Below are 19,023 nucleotides of genomic sequence, written 5' to 3' on the forward strand. Positions count from 1 at the left end.
CCCCTACCAACCCACTAACCATCTCCTACCAACCCACCAACCAGCTCCTACCAACCCACCAACCAGCCCCTACCAACCCACTAACCATCTCCTACCAACCCACCAACCAGCTCCTACCAACCCACCAACCAGCCCCTACCAACCCACTAACCAGCCCCTACCAACCCACCAACCAGCCCCTACCAACCCACTAACCAGCCCCTACCAACCAACCCCCAAACACCAGCCACTGGTCCCTAGCCGCAGGCCCAGACCTCGACTACAAGAACAGTGATGGGGTGGGAGTAGATAGAAAACTGTAACTTAAAACCTCACATCCTCCGACACTCCCCATCCTCCCTCAACCACAACTCCCTCCACCACTCACTCTCTCCTCCAACCCATCCAACTTGAAACCCTGCAAGGAAAGAGAGAAAGAGCAAGAAATTCCCCCTCCTCCTTCCCTCTCCCTCCCCCTTATACACTCAGGCATCTCTACTATTCCATCCATCCCTGATGCGACCCAGTCCCCTCCTCCTCCTCCTCTGTCATTGTGCAGTACTGCTCTTCTCCTCTCCTTCAGACCCCCATGGTCTTCTCCAGTGAATAACACAAAGTCACAGCTACATTCTTGCTTCTATACCCCCGCAGAACACTACTGGAACATCTATACAATGTAGCTACCTATAGGCTACCTACTGCCCCTCTACTTTTGTCATGCAATTTGAAAATAAAAATGTGCCTTGGAAACGGAGATAGAAAATTAAATGTTATGAGTATCATCAGAGATCTGTGTGTCCCTGTAAGAGTGTAGTCTGATGATATAGGGACCTGGTTGTTAGTCCCATCCACTATTTTAGTCCAGTATTTAAGTGAGAGTCCACTTTAGTCCAGTTCAGTCCGCTACAAATCCATGTGCTGGTAGCTCCTTCCAGGGCGGGGCAGGCTCCCGGAGCTCTGAGGGGCAACCGCAATGCCCCCTCCCCCTCCTCTCCTATCACGCGGTGGCTGTGGGGTCTCCAGACTCCGTGCCCGCAACCTGAAGGACCCAGCTTCCCCTCCCCCTCCACAGTGGGGCGTCCCGGGAGAGGTGAGGGGCGAGGGAAGCAGTAGCTCTGTTGAGGCGTCCGTGAGGGAGAAGGAGGGGGGGTAGGGGCGTGAAAGCGGGGAGGGGGCCGGGCCAGGGCACAGAGGGTAGACCAGGTGGAGGTTCTGTGGTCTGTGTGGAACGGTGGTGAGGGCGGGATCCACGTGGAACATCCCAGGATGCCGCTGGACATGGCCAACAAGTGGAGAGGTGCAAGGAGAGGGGGTGGTGAGGGGGGTGTCTTCCCAGAGAGGTCCAGTCTGAGAGGGGGAGGGATAGGACTGTGGGGGGGTGACGTGGGATGGGGGTGCAGGGCGGGACAGGTACGTGGGGTGTCCAGGTACAAAGTGTGCAGGATAGAGGGGTTGGGGTCCGGAGATGAGGGACTCCATCAGGTGAGCCATACTCCTCATTACTTGGCCCAGCTCTGCCACCTCCTTCCCCAGAGAACTCACCTGGGAACAAACACAAAAACATATCTCAGTCAGCCATATTCATTTGGGCTCAGCAATATCAAATGATGCATTTTGGGTCAGCCATTTTAGCTCTACCATTGAACACATTCCTTCTAATGGATTTAACACTGGTGGAAAATCCCTCCAACCAATCCTTAAACCAGACAAAAGATGTTCTATTATGTTGACAAGATAGTCAAGTGACAGCTCTCACAATGGAAAAACATGTCCTCAAAGACGGAAGGCAATATCAGGTGGGACAATTCTAGCCAATGAGAGGGCAGATACACGTGTGAACAACAGGCCATAGAGATAGATAGAGAAATCATCTTTGTATCTCTGCCATTATAGTGTCTGTGACAGCATGAGCAGCGCCATTGAGGCTATCTCCCATTTTAAATTAGTCAATTTTCTCCTTCTTCATTGGCTGATTGCTTCCAACTCATATGAATCACCACCCAGTTGACTATTTTAAAATGATGGAAGCACTCAATGGCAATGTCCATGCTAAAACGGAGTGCATCCATGATGAGTCCTCCATCTCTATGAAAACTCAGATTTGCCAAAACGCCAAGTGCGTCCACTTATATCACTGCATTCGTAACAACCTAATCATTACGAAACTTCTATTAGATCAAATAAGCTTCTTATAGCAAATAAGCAATAAATGTTTTTCTTGACCAAATTCGACACTCTCACATTGACCTCTATACAAAAATTCTTCACTTCATGGGCTTATTTTTATTGACAGATTTTGGGTGGAGTAAAACCACTTGCTTTGCCTCTTCCTCTCTGAACCAGCCCAACACTTTGAAAGCCATGACAGGGAGTGGTAAAGTGCACCAATCTGGATGTAGTCTTAATCTGCCAATTCCGGGGCAGCCATTATGGGTCTACCACCCTTAGTGAAACTGACATTATTACATCAACCATTCCGGGTCATCAATATTAATTTGGTCATTTTCAGCCTGCCATTTTGGGTTGCTATTCTGGCCTAGCTTGATGATGCTGGTCTAATTGGTCATTAAAATGATGGCTTGGAGGTGATTAGTCCTATTCAGCCAGTAGTAGTCCTACAGAGAGATGGCACAGTAAGGGCACCCTGCCAGCATGCCAGCTGGCTCTGTCACTCAAAGCATACATGGGTATTCATCACGCTAGGCACCCCATTAACACAACCGGACACAGATCAACACGCATGCAGGGATCATGCTACGTAGAAATAAAACAAGAGACAAGTGAAGATGGTTTGGCACATACAATATGAAACTTGACACGTCAGGACCAGATAGTGAAAGTAAACACATCAACGCAGCTTCAGCCGATGCAAACATCAATAACTGACTGATGACCATGACATACTGGCGCCAGACGGCACAAACTAACTTAGCCATATGGTCTTTTCTGAGTGATTGATTAACTTTTTTATGGGTGGTATGTAGCCTAGTGGTAAGAGGGTTAGGCCCATAACTGAAAGCTTGAATCCCTGAGCTGGCAAGGTGCACAATCTGTTGACGTGCCCTTGAGCGAGGTACTGAACCGACAGTTTTTCCAGCATCGCCTTTCACAATGGCTGAATCTGGCTGTGACACCAGTCTCCGAGGGGAGAGTTAGGAGATGCAAAAAACACATTTCCAATTCACACGTGTATTAATACACATGTGAAATAGAACAAATATAAGCACCCACCAAATTATTATAACTCGATAAAAACTCATTCTCAGGTGTAATTTAAGAGACAAATCTAGTACTCTCTCCTCATTCTAGTTCTCTCTCTCTGTGGTCAAATTCTTTGTGTAAACGATGGGGTTGATAAAAATAGAAGCGGGACAGTCCAATCCGCTACGCCATCAACACAATTTCAGCCCTGTCACCTCAGAGAGAGAGAGAAAGAGGGTCGAGAGAGTGTGGGAGAGAGAAAGAGGGAGAAAGAGACAGATACAGAGAGGTGAGGCAGAGTGGGGTCTTCATTAATCACTTAATTTCTGTTCAATATGGGGAAAATATTACATTCCCCAGAATGTATTAGTTGAACCCTCAAGCGGACACTGATGCCTTTAAAATGAAGTCCAACATGAAATGGTTAGTGGAAATACTGTATAATTGGCTGTTCTAAGCAATACAATTAAAAGAGTATATGAACATTGTTTCCAGAGAAAAGTGATATATTATTTGGTGTCTGGAAGTGTGACCTGTCAGATTCAATGAAACTTTCATGTTCTATGACTGAGTGGAATGTCTTTGAAATGCACTTAATTAAATTCTACTGGCTGTCACTCAAACTCAAATTCTACATTCTGTGGGGTGTGGCCAATTCAATTAGCATTTCAACTAAAGAGTTGAATGGGACTCAATTACAAAATTCTGAATTGAGGCCATCCCTGATTCAAATTCAAGTTTTATTGTCACATGCACAAATACAGTGAAATTCTTAACTTGCAAGCTTTATCCAACAATGCAGTAATCAATATCAAAATAGCATTACTAATAAAATGTAAATAAATATACAGTATAATAAGGAAAACATTATATACAGAGCCAGTGCCAGTACCACATGTACAATGTGCAGGGATATTGCAGTAATTTGAGGTAGCTATGTACATGTAGGCAGGGGATTAGGAGAAAGTGACTAGTAGCAGAATAAATAATATAATAATAGTAAACAGTTTGACAGCAGCATAAGTGGTAGGTGGGTGTGTGTATGTGTGTGAGGGTGTTAGTGTTAGCAGTCATCAGGCAATGTGTTTCCCATTGTTCTATGTGTCATTACGGATTGTTCTGAAATTCCCAGGAGTCTGTCATTGTTCCAGATCTCCTGGGTAGGTGTTGATTATGGTCTCAGGAACCAGGGATCACATTTTGGCCTCCGCTCTTCAAAACGAATGTGTCATCTACATCCCCAGGAGCTCTAGTCTTTAGGGGTCGCTCGAAGGTCAGAGCTGAGAGTTCACAGGTCATCGGGCAGGTATGTAATATTGCCCCAGTCGGATTTGTAGACAATTGAGGGCAGTAACACGGCAGTAACACTGCAGATTCAGCAAGGAGCTTGTGAGGGTAGGGCCATTGCATCTGAATATTAGTTCATTATTCAACATTCATCAGATTGTTGACTCAATGTGACCAATTTATATCCTCAGCTCTATCCTCATTAAGGGTTTTCTGGTGATTGTGATGGCCATCATTCTATATCATTGTATAATTTAGTATCACTGTTTATACGCTGAATGTTTAATCAGTCTGCTCTTACAATTTAAGCCGGAGTATAGTACCAAGGGACAATTATGATTTAATTGAATGAAAATTGACAATAATATATATCTTTTTTTCTTACGATTGTTTAGACATGAAAATAATGCTCTGTAACATTCACTCTGCATCTACAAAAATCAACATCTGTACAAATGTATAATTATGGCCCGCTTCTCAAATGTCCATACTGTTATATGGTAGTAAACATGTTATCACCCAAATGTCCATACTGTTATATGGTAGTAAACATGTTATCACCCAAATGTCCATACTGTTATATTGTAGTAAACATATTATCACCCAAATGACCATACTGTTATATTGTAGTAAACATATTATCACCCAAATGATTCTTCCCTAGAATCAAGTTAATAGGCCAGAGAATCAAGTCTTGAGGCACAGTTCAATCTAGCGAACAATAAAAAAATTGCATTTACACATATTTAATCGTGGCACAGGAGCTGGATGAAAAAACATGAACTATATAAGGAATACGGTAATAACTGGTAAAATCACTTTTGGCTGTTCTTAGGAAGTTTTAGTGTACCTCTATGTAATGTAATGTAACAAGTGATACAACATGTTTGGATCAACATGCATTGATTTAATGTGAGATGAGGGTTATGGGTTAATCCCCAGCCTCTCTTCCATGTCCCGTGGTGACCAGCGTGGACTGGCTCAAGTAAGGATTACAGTTACCACCGGGAACCACACTGAGAGACAACCTGTCAAACACTGTCCTCCCTGAGAGAGAGAGAGGGAGTGAGAGAAAGAGATATGGAGTGAGGGAGGGTGGTATGGGGGGTGAGACAGTGAAAGGGAGGGAGGGAAAGAGTTATGGGGGGTGGTGAGACAGTGAAAGGGAGGGAGGGAAAGAGTTATGGGGGGTGGTGAGACAGTGAAAGGGAGGGAGGGAAAGAGGTATGGGGGGTGGTGAGACAGAGAGATGGAGGGAGGGGAAGAGGTTCTGCCCACTCCTCATCCTCTTCGATCCTTCTCCCTTACCGATCTATAAATTCCCCATATCTTTCCTCCTTTTTCCGTTCCTCCCCCTATCAGCCAAGGCCAGGTGATGGAGCGAGGCACCACAGGGGGAGATCCCCATCCTGCCAAGAACCTAATGTCAATTTAGCCACCTGCCAATCAAAACCATGGGATACGCTAACATAGAGACTCTGTGTGAATGGAGGAAAGCTGCTTTTCTTTATTCTAGTGTTCTATTATGGAACATTACACAGTTATGATACCCTCAAAAGCACATTCTACAGCAGTATTTAAGTTCTACAGCCCGTGGAATAGCACATATCCCTTAGACGGTTAGTTGACTTCAGTCTTTCCTCAAATGTTACAATGTAAGCGGTCCTCCATAGAGGGGAAACCAGATTATGTCAGTTCCTGGTTCCACAAAAGGTTGAACACGTTCTAGAATGTTCCCAGTGACACCATTTGGCGAGACCCAGTTCCGCTCCAATCTGTGTCCTCTGGAAGAGTTTGAAGAGATTCCTCTTCCTGTCTTTCTGTTCCTCGTTCTCTCTCTCCCTCATTCTCTCACTCCCTCCATCCATCTACCACCTGAGAAGGCCATATGCCTGTGGCTCGCCTGACTAATGCTACCTCTTACACAAGCATGCACGCATACACGTACGCACACACAGCGTACTGTACCTCCTGGTCTAGGTGCCGTAGTTGTCCCCAGGTCTCCTCAGCTTTAGCTGCTGACTCTGCCGTGCTGATCTGGAGAATATCTGCAACACCATTCAGAAAGAGTCACAAAATATCCTAAACTGGTGAAGCAGTTACTGTGTTACTTACAAGTCCCAATATCTTCATATACTGGTATATAGTAGGTAATAATAACAGGTTTATGTAAGTTTAAAGTTTACATTCTAGGTAAGGACTATGGAGTTATGTAATCATCATATAATACAGTTTATGATAATCAGTTCAATGTAGCCTGATGACTTGACCACAACATGATCTGTAGTGGTGGTGGTGATGGCTGTGGTGGTGGTGATGGTTGTGGTGGTGGTGATGGCTGTGGTGGTGGTTGTGGTGGGGGTGATGGTTGTGGTGATGGTGGTGATGGTTGTGGTGGTGGCGATGGTTGTGGTGATGGTTGTGGTGGTGGTGATGGTTATGGTGATGGTGGTTTTACATTTTACATTTAAGTCATTTAGCAGACGCTCTTATCCAGAGCAACTTACAAATTGGAAAGTTAATACATATTCATCCTGGTCCCCCCGTGGGAATTGAACCCTGGTCCCCCCGTGGGAATTGAACCCACAACCCTGGCGTTGCAAGCGCCATGCTCTACCAACTGAGCCACACGGGACCAGTCAACACGGGACCAGGTTGTGGTGGTGATGGTTGTGGTTGTGGTGATGGTTGTGGCGGTGGTGATGGTTGTGGCGGTGGTGATGGTTGTGGTGATGGTGATGGTTGTGGTGATGGTGATGGTTGTTCATTTCCATTGGACCGTTCAACGATAGCTTATCTTATAATGCTGAAATCCGGGAGGGCACTCGCCTGGGCTAAGGCGGTGTGGGAGCAACAATTCACAGTTTGCCTTAGGCTGGAGGATTTCGCGGTAGAAGTAAGGAGGGTGTTTGACTCTCCATTGTCCAGAAAAGCGGCGGCTCGGAAGCTACTTCAACCGCGTCAAGACTCCCCTAGTGTGGCAGACTACACGGTAGACTTTCGCATTTTCGCCGCCTAGAGTGCCTGGAACCCGGAATCCCTGTTCAACACGCTCCTTCATGGATTATCGGAGGAAATTAAGGACGAGCTCGCAGCATGGGAGCTGCCCTTGGACCCTGACTCTCTCATAGCGTTGACAATAAGGATCGATGGTTGACTACGAGAACACAGTAGGGAGAGGAGGTCTGACCCCGGGCACACGCATCTGTCCACGGTTTTCCTCATCCTCCGAAGAACCCCGGAAATCCCCGACACCTGCATTCCCGAGAGAATCCAATATCACCCGAGTTCCCTCAGAAAACATTGAGGACTGTCGATTTGCCTCCTCCGGCGCCCATGCAACTGGGCAGGGCTAGATTGTCCCCTGAGAAACATTTACGCAGACTAAGCTCTAAAAGCTGTCTGCATTGTGGAACTTCAGGACATTACATAGCCACCTGTCCAATAAAAACCCCCAGCTCATCTGTAGGTACGAGTACACTGGTGGGCCATAGAGAGAGTCTCTCAGCTCCCATTACTCGTACTCCTCTCCATGCTATCCTGTTGTGGGGTGAACGGTCTAAATCTCTCCGGGTGCTCATGGACTCTGGGGCCGACGAGAGCTTAATGGACACTACCCTGGTGTCGGAGCTGGGTATCTCCACACAACTCCTCTCTGTTCCCATGGACGCCAGAGCATTGGATGGATGCTCTATTGGCAGGGTCACTCGCAGTATGATTCCTATCAGCCTGTGAGTGTCAGAGAATCACAGTGAGTCCATGCGGTTCCTGCTCATTGAATCTCCTTATGCACCCATGGTTTTGGGATTGTTGTGGCTCCAGAGGGCTACGGCTTCTATCCTGGGTTGGGTTCTGGGTTCTGGTAGTCTTTAACAGTTGATTCTAACATTTGATTTGATCTTGTACATGTTTTTGCTGTTTGTGCTTTGTTATCCTCTTATGGCTGAGATCGGCTAAGGTCCCCTTTAACGGGATCGATTTGACAACAGCCAGTGAAAGTGCAGGGCGCCAAATTCAAACAACAGAAATCTCATAATTAAAATTCCTCAAACATACAAGTATTTCACACCATTTTAAAGATAAACTTGTTGTTAATCCCACCACAGTGTCCGATTTCAAAAAGGCTTTACGACGAAAGCACACCAAACGATTATGTTAGGTCAGTACCTAGTCACAGAAAAACACAGCCATTTTTCCAGCCAAAGAGAGGAGTCACATAAAGCAGAAATAGAGATAACATGAATCACTAACCTTTGATGATCTTCATCAGATGACACTCATAGGACTTCATGTTACACAATACATGTATGTTTTGTTCGATAAAGTGCATATTTATATCCAAAAATCTCAGAACATGACAAGGGGGGCATATGGGGGAGGGAATGCTGTCACCTCCAGGTAGGTGTTTGTCCCCCTGTGTGCTGAGGGTGTCAGGTTCTTGTCCAGTTCTGGCATTTAGGTCACCACAGACCAGTATATGTCCCTGAGCCTGGAAATTGTTGATCTCCCCTCTAGGATGGAGAAGCTGTCATCGTTAAAGTATGGGGGATTCTTTTTGGGGGGATATAGGTAGCACACATGAGGATATTTTTCTCTGTTGAGATAATTTCCTTATTTATTTCTAGCCAGATGTAAAATGTTCCTGTTTTGACTCATTTAAAAGGGTAGGTTAGGTCTGCTCTATACCAAATTAGCATACCCCCCGAGTCGCTTACGTGTTTCACACCTGGTAGTTTGGTGGATGGGGGGGGGGGGGGGGTTGTTGTGCTGGTCTGTTTTGTGGGCTTGTTCTGTCTGGATTGTGTGGACTAGCTCTTCAGCTCCACTATGTCTCTCTCCAGCTCTGTGAACTTATCCCTCTCAATGATGGAGGAACAGTGCAGTTGTGGGACCTGGGTGTGTTCAGTGCTGGGGGGTTGACTATCCTAGTCTGCAGGACAGTTTGAAGAGGTGTGATCAGACTCACTCAGGATTGGGGAGTCGTCACAGAGGGAGAGCTTAATCTGCTGTGCTCTCTCTTTGATCCTGTAAAAGTCCTGCTGGAACTGCATGAGGATGCCCTGCACCATTACTGTCCCAGACTTGTAGACATTGACAGAGGTTATTTCAATTTCCTCAATGTCTAGTATTCTGAGTTTCCACCCTGGGCCAATACCCTCTCTCTTGACATGGGGTAGTGTGCTCTTATAGCACTGTGCCATGCCAGGGGATGGTCTGTGTAGAAAATGAAGTTGCTTACGTTCCCCTCTTTGTAGCAGTCAGCAAATAGTGTTTCTGGGTTGTCCTTGAGAAGGTTTTTTTTGTACTTATTCCGTGTAGTTTTTTTAAATATCCATGGGGTACTGTATTGTAATAACCTCTGGACAGGGATAAGCCATGGGGGCTTCAAAGGGCCTCAACATTTGGGGGGGGGGGGGGGGGGCTGTGAAACTCTCCTGCCATTATTAGGCTCAATGGTTTTCACACCTCTCACTTCACACCTCAGTGTTAATTGAAGTTGCAGCCAGGTCAGTTTCTTTCCCTAGCAGCTTGGTAGCTTAGTAGCCTTATTTATTAAGCTTTATATAACAAAATTACCTAGAGATTATTGTCTTTTACCTTTTGGCTTCAGAAGTAGGTTCAGTCTAAACATTACTCACTCAGTGTTGTGTTGGATGGTATTTCCAGGTTCTGCTGTGTTTCTTCTGCAGGTTCTGGTTTGTTAGAAGTGTTTTTTATTGATAGGCCTTTTGTAGTGATAATCCATTCAGGTAAGTAAGGTTTTAGGTATAGAATTGTGTTTGAAGGTTTTGATGTTGAACTTAGTATCCTGTATAAGTCCTTGCGAAAAAATTATAGTTTACTGTAAATTCTATCTTCTTGCAGAAGAACTCAGCATCTCTCTCTCTCTCTCAATTTGTTCAAAACTGTTAAACTATTGTCTTTCTCTCTCTTTGAGTCAACTACTCACTGCATTGTATGCACTACAGTGCTAGCTAGGTGTAGCTAATGCATTCAGTACTAGATTCATTGTCTGATCCTTTGATTGGGAGGACAATACAGTCAAAACTGTCTATATTGTAAAGAATTTGCTTTTTGGTCTTCATTTTAGGTTTGGGTTAGGCATTAGGGTTAACAGTGTGGTTAAGGTTAGCGTTCAAATCTGATTTGATGACTTTGTGCCAGCTATTAACCTGTGCCTCTTAATGAAATTACTGAGTTTGGGTAATCCAAAAGTTACGTTACCGATTACAATGTTGGACAGGTAACTGTGGCTGTGGTATGGTTGTGGTGCTGGTTGTGGTTGGGGTGCTGTTTGTGGTCATGGTGATGACTGTGGTTGTGGTGGTGGTTGTTGTTGTGGTTTTGATTGTGGTGGTGGGGTGGTGGGGGTTGTGGTTGTGTGAACCTGTAAATGTGGCAGGTGCATTCACTGGACAGCTGACTGGACAGGCTCGACTGGGAGAGAAGGAGAACAGTGGAGAGGTCTCTGTACCTTCAGTATCCTCTGTACCGTCCACAACCCTGGAGAATGAGAGAGGGAGACAGAGAGGGAGGGAGAGGGAGTGCAGAGAGAAAGAGAGAGAGTTAGAGAAGAGAGAAAGAGAGAGGTAGAGAAGAGAGAAGAAAGAGAGAGAGAGAGTGAAATAGAAAGAGAGAGAAGCGGAGGGAGAGGGAGAGAGGAAAAGAGGGAGAGAGACGGGGAAGGGAAGGGAGAGAGAGTGACAGATTAGACATGTGAACTGATAGACAACTGACAAAAATAATTGACGAGTCAGTAGATTGCGCAATAGTATTAGCTCTTACCTAGGGCTGAGGTTGGAGGGGTCTAGCGTGGTGAGAGCTTTCTGCCGGATCTGGATCTTCTTCCTCAGTTTCCTAGTGCTCTGGTGTGTTACTTCTCTGCCGCTGTGCAACTCTCTCGCCATCCCGGCTCTACCCGGTGGAGACTTCACAGAAGACACCTCTCTGGTGTACAGGACGCTGTTCCGCACCAATTCCGGAGATACAGATGCCAACTCATCATCCTCCTCCTCTTCCTCCTGGTTCTCAATGATGGATGGATAGCACTGGATCACTCGTCCGTTGCCTCTCCCCTCTGTCTGCAGAGAGCGAGGAGAGGAAGAAAGAGGATGTAGGACAGAGAGCATTTGTTGGAAATTTAAACATCATTCCCTTAGCCTTCATTTAATTTCACAGACAGACAGGCAACATCACTTCTGTTTGCAGTCGCACAATAAACTCAATTTTGGGGACACCTAGTTATACTGATGAATCTGGGTGCTACGGAATTGAGAGAGCAGAAGGTTGCTCTAACTGTTTATTTTATTTAACCTTTATTTAACTAGGCAAGTCAGTTAAGAACAAATTCTTATTTACAATGACGGCCTACCTCGGCCAACCCTACCCTAACCCGAACGACGCTGGGCCAATTGTGCGCCGCCCTATAACTAAATGACTGTCTGGAACAGACAACACCATTGAGACCAGTACAGTATTCCATTGTACTGTGTGTCAGCCAAACGTCCACCTCAGAGTAGAATGTTCTATTTCCATAACAACTAAAGTTCTCTCAGGGTTCTGTGCTGCCAAGGCTGACTCAAGCACCTGCTCAGGTAACTAGTGACTGTAACGGATTACATTTAGAAAGTAACCTACCCAACCCTGGCTGTAATGAACAGCGTGAACCTGACCTCAATGATTCTGATAACCTTTGAACACCCAATGAGTCAGATCTAGACTGCTAATCACATGCAATATGAGATGCTGATGGAGTAAAAAAAACATGGAATTTATAAGCAGAAAATAGCATGAAATGTCTTTTGATTGATGATCTATGTTCTCATTCTTAGTCAAAAGTAAATCACAGTTGAGGTTATTGAATCCAACTACTGAATGAGATTCAAAACGCTCATTGAAACAGCTGATGTCTAAATTATTACTGGCTCTGTGTACACACATACACTCGCACACACACACTACCCCCCTACACCCTCCTTCACACACTGCAGCCCCCCTACCCCTCTCTGTTTAATAACCTGATCTAATACTGTTCCCACATTTCTGCTCCTAATTCCATCACTTCCTCTTGTGAATAATGAATGGTGCTCCGCTCTGCTGTGTAATTGAACGAGTCGCCAAAGTTTCCCCGGCAGTCCGTCAATCAAATCAGCTCTTAAATTCAAACTTCCCCCACCAATTAATATCCCTCCATCACCTCATCCCTCATTCCCCTCCTTTTTCTGCCTCCGAACCCTTCCTCCCATCTCTCCATCACCATTAAAACTAATTCATTTTGGGACAGTTTTTAAAGGGGCTCTGGGTGGCCATTCAAAAAACCCCAGGATAATTTCTAGAACCGCTGACTCTATAAAGTCTCCGTTCAATCCTATTTTCTTTGTTTTACATAAGATAGACCCAACATTGTTATAGGAATGTTTGAGAACTGTTATTGGATATATTGGACATTGTTTCAATATCATAGTTATAATTGTCACATACACTGCATAGGTGCAGTGAAATGTGTTGTTTTACAGGGTCGCCCAACGTAGCACAACAGGTGCAGTGAAATGTGTTGTTTTACAGGGTCAGCCAACGTAGCACAACAGGTGCAGTGAAATGTGTTGTTTTACAGGGTCGCCCAACGTAGCACAACAGGTGCAGTGAAATGTGTTGTTTTACAGGGTCAGCCAACATAGCACAACAGGTGCAGTGAAATGTGTTGTTTTACAGGGTCAGCCATAGTAGTAGGGCACCCCTGGAACAAGCTAGGGGTTTTGTGCTTTCTTCAAGGGCACAGACAGGTTTTTCACCTTGTTGACTCGGGTAATCGAACCAGTAACTCTGCAGTTACTGGCCCAACGCTCTAACCACTAGGCTACCTGCCGCCCCCAGTGTCTGCTGAGCCAGTACCTGTGTGTCCAATGGTTTGGTGGACAATCTGGATATGACCTGTAAAAAGATGGAAGAGAAAAGGGAGTGAATTCAACATGTCTATATTGTTAGCACAGCCCAATCAAGATGTTATCCTTCCTCTCAGAAACTGTCCGTGGTAGAAAAAGTAACCAATTGTTATGCTTAAGTAAAAGTAAAGGAAAGGGAAAGGGGGATACCTAGTCAGTTGTACAACTGAATGCATTCAACTGAAACCCCCCTCTGAATCAGAGAGGTGCGGGGGGCTGCCATAATTGACATCCACGTCTTCGGCGCCCGGGGAACAGTTGCCCAGAACGACAGATTTTTACCTTGTCAGCTCAGGGATTCCATCCAGCAACCTTTCGGTTACTGGCCCAACACTCTAAGGTACCTTAATAGAAAATGGCTCAAGTAAAAGTGAAAGTCACCCAGTAAAATAGTACTTGAGTAAAAGTCTAAAAGTATTTGGTTTTAAATATACTAGTATCAAAAGTACATGTAATTGCTAAAATATACTTAAGTTCCAAAAGTAAAAAGTACAAATAATTTAAAATTCCTTATATTTAGCAAACCAGGCAGCGCAATTTTCTTATTTTTAAAATGTATGGATAGCCAGTGGCACACTTCAACATTCAAACATAATTTGGGGCGGCAGGGAGCCTAGTGGTTAGAGCGTTGAACTAGCCGGAAGGTTGCAAGATCAAATCCCTGAGCTGACAAGGTAAAAATGGGTCGCTCTGCCCCTGAACAAGGCAGTTAACCCACTGTTCCTAGGCCATCATTGAAAATAAGGTAAGATACTTTTTTGTTTTTACTAACAAAGCATTTGTGTTTAGTGAGTCTGCCAGATCAGACGCATTAGGGATGACCAGGGATGTTCTTTTGATAAGTATGTGAATTTGACCATTTTCTTTCCTGCTATGCATTTAAAATGTAAAAATTACTTTTGGGTGTCAGGGAAAATGTATGGAGTAAAAAGTACATTATTTTCTTTAGGAATGTAGTGAAGTAAAAGTAAAAGTTGTAAAAAATGTAAATAGTAAAGTAAAGTACAGATACCCCCAAAAACAATTTTAAGGAGTATTTTTACTTAGGTACTTTACACCACTTAAAACTGTGTATGGCATAATGTTGTTACACGAAATCTCTTCTGAGATAACCAATCTTCTAACCTTCCCCCAAGTCTCTGTCCTTATTTTGGGCTGCCGCTCTTAATACTTTAGTTTCACATGTTTCCCTACAGCAGTGTCTGAGGGTGTAACGGCTATCGTCATATTCCTCCTCCGTGACATAACCCCCCCCCCTTAAGGTGCGAACTCCGGGCGCACCAGCATAAACTCTAGGGGAGGGTCTGGGTGGGCGTCTGTCCACGGTGGCGGTGGTCGTGGTCCCCACCCCACCATAGTCAAACCCCGCTTCCGTGGCCTCCTCCCAATGGCCACCCTCCATGTCAATCCCACTATACCAAAGGGCAGCTCCGGACTGAGGGGCAGCTCCGGACTGAGGGGCAGCTCCGGACTGAGGGGCAGCACCGGACTGAGGGGCGGATCCTGGTTGGCTGGCTCTGGCTTCCCCTGGCTGAGCCCAGGGTCCTTTGCCGTCCAGGATCTCCTCCCAAGTCCACGAGTCCTGTGTCCTCGGTCTCTGCTGCTGCTGCTGTCTGTTCCCACTCTGCTTGATCCTTTTGCGGTGGGTGTTTCTGTAACGGCTATCGTCATATTCCTCCTCCTCCTCGGACGAGGAGAGGCGAGACGGATCGGACCAATACGCAGAGTGGTTAGGGTTCATAATGATTTATTATAACGAAACTGAAACTGACTTAACAAAACAAATAAACGAAGTGCATAAACCGATACAGTATCGTGTGGTGCAACAAACACAGACACGGAAACAAACACCCACAAAACACACGTGAAACCCAGGCTGCGTAAGTATGATTCTCAATCAGGGACAACGATTGACAGCTGTCTCTGATTGAGAATCATACCCAGCTGAACAAAACATCCCAACATAGAAAATCAAACATAGACAAACCCACCCAACTCACGCCCTGACCAACTAAATAAATACAAGAAAAAGGAAAACAGGTCAGGAACGTGACAGAGGGTGTGTATGAGTGTTGGTTCTTCTATCCTTGTGGGGACCTAAAATCCCCAAAAGTCCACCCAAGGATAGTAAAACAAGGAGAATTTGACAAAGGCTATTTTAATCTTAGGGGTTAGGTTTACAATTAGGGTTAGGGTAAGGGGTTAGTGGTTAAGTTTAGGGTTAGGATTTAGGTTTAGGGTTTGGATTAGGGTTAGGGTTAGGGTTAGGGTTAGGGTTATGGTAAGGGTAAGGGTTAGGTTTAGGTAAAGTAGGATATTGAATGGAAATGAATTTTAGGTCCCCATGAGAACAGAAGAAAATAATGTGAGTGCGTGTGTGTGTGTGTGTGTGTGTGTGTGTGTGTGTGTGTGTGTGTGTGTGTGTGTGTGTGTGTGTGTGTTTGAAAGTGGGACGGTGTTATTTGGGCAGCAGGAGGAGACACACCTGACTGTAATTACAGCAGCAGCACAGGCTATTCCTGCACTTCATCTTCTCTCTCTCTGGCTCTCTCTATATCCTCAATCACTCTCTCTATATATATATCCTCCCTCTACCTCTCTTCTCTCTCTATATCCTCACTCTACCTCTCTTCTCTCTCTATATCCTCACTCTACCTCTCTTCACTCTCTCTGGCTCTCTCTATATCCTCAATCACTCTCTCTCTCTATATATATCCTCCCTCTACCTCTCTTCTCTCTATATATCCTCACTCTACCTCTCTTCACTCTCTCTGGCTCTCTCTATATCCTCAATCACTCTCTCTCTATATATATCCTCCCTCTACCTCTCTTCTCTCTATATATCCTCACTCGACCTCTCTTCACTCTCTCTGGCTCTCTCTATATCCCCACTCACTCTCTCTCTATATCCTCACTCACTCTCTCTCTATATCTTCACTCACTCTCTCTCTATATATACATCCTCACTCACTCTCGCTCTCTATATATCCTCACTCACTCTCTCTATATATATATACTCACTCTACCTCTCTTCACTCTCTCTGTCTCTCTCTCTGTGCTCACACTACCTCGATTCTTACTGTGAAATGAAACAATGTTTAATAGTAGTGACAACAGGACTAGAATACAAATATTGTTAAGTGGTATTAATTTTGCATTAAATATAATAAAATATAATATACCAGTAAACATGACTTATGTGGTACTAGTATCATGGCAGGACTGTTGTCACTGATAGTAATGTGTGTGTGTGTGTAACGGATTTCCTCCTCCTCTTCGGATGAAGGATTCGACCAAAATGCAGCGTTGGAATAGAACATAATGAATTTATTTAACAAGACAAAAAACAAACTAACTTGAATAACTAACAAAATAACAAAACGGAGTAGACAGACCTGGACATGCGAACTTACAATAAAACGAAGAACTCACGAACAGGAAAAATGACTACACAAAAGAACGAACTGACAAACAAACCGAAACAGTCCCGTATGGCGCGACAAACACAGACACAGGAGACAACCACCCACAACAATCAATGTGAAAACACCTACCTTAATATGGCTTTCAATCAGAGGAAATGAAAACCACCTGCCTCTAATTGAGAACCATATCAGGTCACCCTTTAACAAACATAGAAACACATAACATAGACTACCCACCCAAACTCACGCCCTGACCGTCAAACACATACAAAATAACAGAAAACCGGTCAGGAACGTGACATAACCCGTCCCCCTCAAGGTGCGTACTCCAAAAGTCTAGGGGAGGGTCTGGGTGGGCGTCTGACCACGGTGGTGGCTCAGGCTCTGGGCGAGGTCCCCACCCCACCATAGTCAATCCCAGCTTACGTCTCCCCCTTAGAATGACCACCCTCATATTACACCCACTTAATTTAAATGGTAACCTTAAGATAAGGGGCAGCACCGGGACAAGGGGCAGCACCGGGATAAGGTAGCTCAGGACAGAGAGATAGCTCAGGACAGAGAGGTAGGTCAGGATAGAGAGGTAGCTCAGGATAGAGGGGCCGCTCCGGACAGAGAGACAGCTCTGGACTGAGGGGCAGTTCTGGAAAAATGGCAGCTCTGGGCTGAGGGGCAGCTCATGACTGGCTGACGGCTCTGGACGCTCATGGCTAGCTGACGGCTCTGGACGCTCATGGCTGGCTGACGGCTCTGGACGCTCATGGCTGGCTGACGGCTCTGGACGCTCATGGCTGGCTGACGGCTCTGGACGCTCATGGCTGGCTGACGGCTCTGGACGCTCATGGCTCGCTGACGGCTCTGGACGCTCATGGCTAGTTGACGGCTCGGGACGCTCAAGGCTGGCTGACGGCTCTGGACGCTCATGGCTGGCTGACGGCTCTGGACGCTCATGGCTCACTGACGGCTCTGGCAGATCCTGTCTGGTTGGCGGCTCTGGCAGATCCTGTCTGGTTGGCGGCTCTGGCAGATCCTGTCTGGTTGGCTGCTCTGGCAGATCCTGTCTGGTTGGCGGCTCTGGCAGATCCTGACTGACAAATGGCTCTAGCGGCTCCTGACTGACTAACGGCTCTGACGGCTCGGGACAGACGGGCGGCTCTAATGGCTCGGGACAGACGGATGGCTCAGACGGCACTGGGCAGACGGATGGCTCAGATGGCGCTGGGGAGACGGATGGCTCAGATGGCGCTGGGGAGACGGATGGCTCAGATGGCACTGGGCAGACGGATGGCTGTGGCCGGATGAGGCGCACTGTAGGCCTGGTGCGTGGTGCCGGAACTGGAGGCACTGGGCTGGGAGGAGGCGATATTCCCCAATATGAGCCCAGTGTCCTTTCCCTCCAATACTTCCTCCCAAGTCCACGAGTCCTGATTATTTGGCCGCTGCTCGAACTCACACTGCTTGGTCCTGGTTCGGTGGGTGGTTCTGTAACGGATTTCAGCCTCCTCTTCGGATGAAGAGTGTCTCCAGCACATTACCACCAGTGCCTACACCACGCACCACGCCTCCTGTGCGTCTCCAGAGTCCTGTGCGTCCTGTTGCTGCTCCCCGAACTAGCCCTGAGATGCGTGTCCCCAGCCCGGTACCACCAGTTCCGGCACCACGCACTAGGCCTAATGTGCGTCTCCAGGGTCCAGCATGCCCTGTTCCTTCTCCCCGCACTAGCCTTCAGGTGCATGTCCCCAGCCCGGTACCACCAGTTCCGGCACCACGCACCAGGCCTACAGTGCGTCTCAGCCGGCCAGAGTCGGCCGTCTGCCCAACGGCGCCTGAACTGCCCGTCTGCCCAACGGCGCCTGAACTGCCCGTCTGCCCAACGCCGTCTGAACTGTCCGTCTGCCAAGTGCCGCATGAACTGCCCGTCTGTACTGAGTCTTCAAAGCCGCCCGTCTGTACTGAGCCTGCAAAGCCACCCGTCTGCCATGAGCCTTCAGAGCCTTCCGCCAGACAGGAGCCGCCAGAGCCTTCCGCCAGACAGGAGCAGCCAAAGCCTTCCGCCAGACAGGATCAGCCAGAGCCTTCCGCCAGACAGGATCAACCAGAGCCTTCCGCCAGACAGGATCAGCCAGAGCCTTCCGCCAGACAGGATCAGCCAGAGCCTTCCGCCAGACAGGATCAGCCAGAGCCTTCCG

General features: G+C 46.5%; 1 protein-coding gene across 1 annotated transcript in view; it reads right to left on the reverse strand.

The window, feature by feature from the left end:
• Positions 1-207: 207 nt before the first annotated feature.
• LOC129830873 (potassium voltage-gated channel subfamily H member 8-like) overlaps positions 208-19,023 on the reverse strand; it is a 138,764-nt gene continuing 119,948 nt past the window's right edge. The window contains exons 12-16 of the mRNA XM_055893685.1: positions 13,360-13,398; positions 11,254-11,549; positions 10,856-10,971; positions 6,436-6,515; positions 208-1,521 (exon numbers count right to left, since the gene is read on the reverse strand). Of these exons, the coding sequence (XP_055749660.1) occupies positions 883-1,521; positions 6,436-6,515; positions 10,856-10,971; positions 11,254-11,549; positions 13,360-13,398 (1,170 nt within the window). The 3' untranslated portion in view covers positions 208-882. The remainder of the gene's footprint in view (positions 1,522-6,435; positions 6,516-10,855; positions 10,972-11,253; positions 11,550-13,359; positions 13,399-19,023) is intronic.

The sequence above is a fragment of the Salvelinus fontinalis genome, chromosome 32 (genome assembly GCF_029448725.1).
Source record: "Salvelinus fontinalis isolate EN_2023a chromosome 32, ASM2944872v1, whole genome shotgun sequence".
Classification (NCBI taxonomy): domain Eukaryota; kingdom Metazoa; phylum Chordata; class Actinopteri; order Salmoniformes; family Salmonidae; genus Salvelinus; species Salvelinus fontinalis.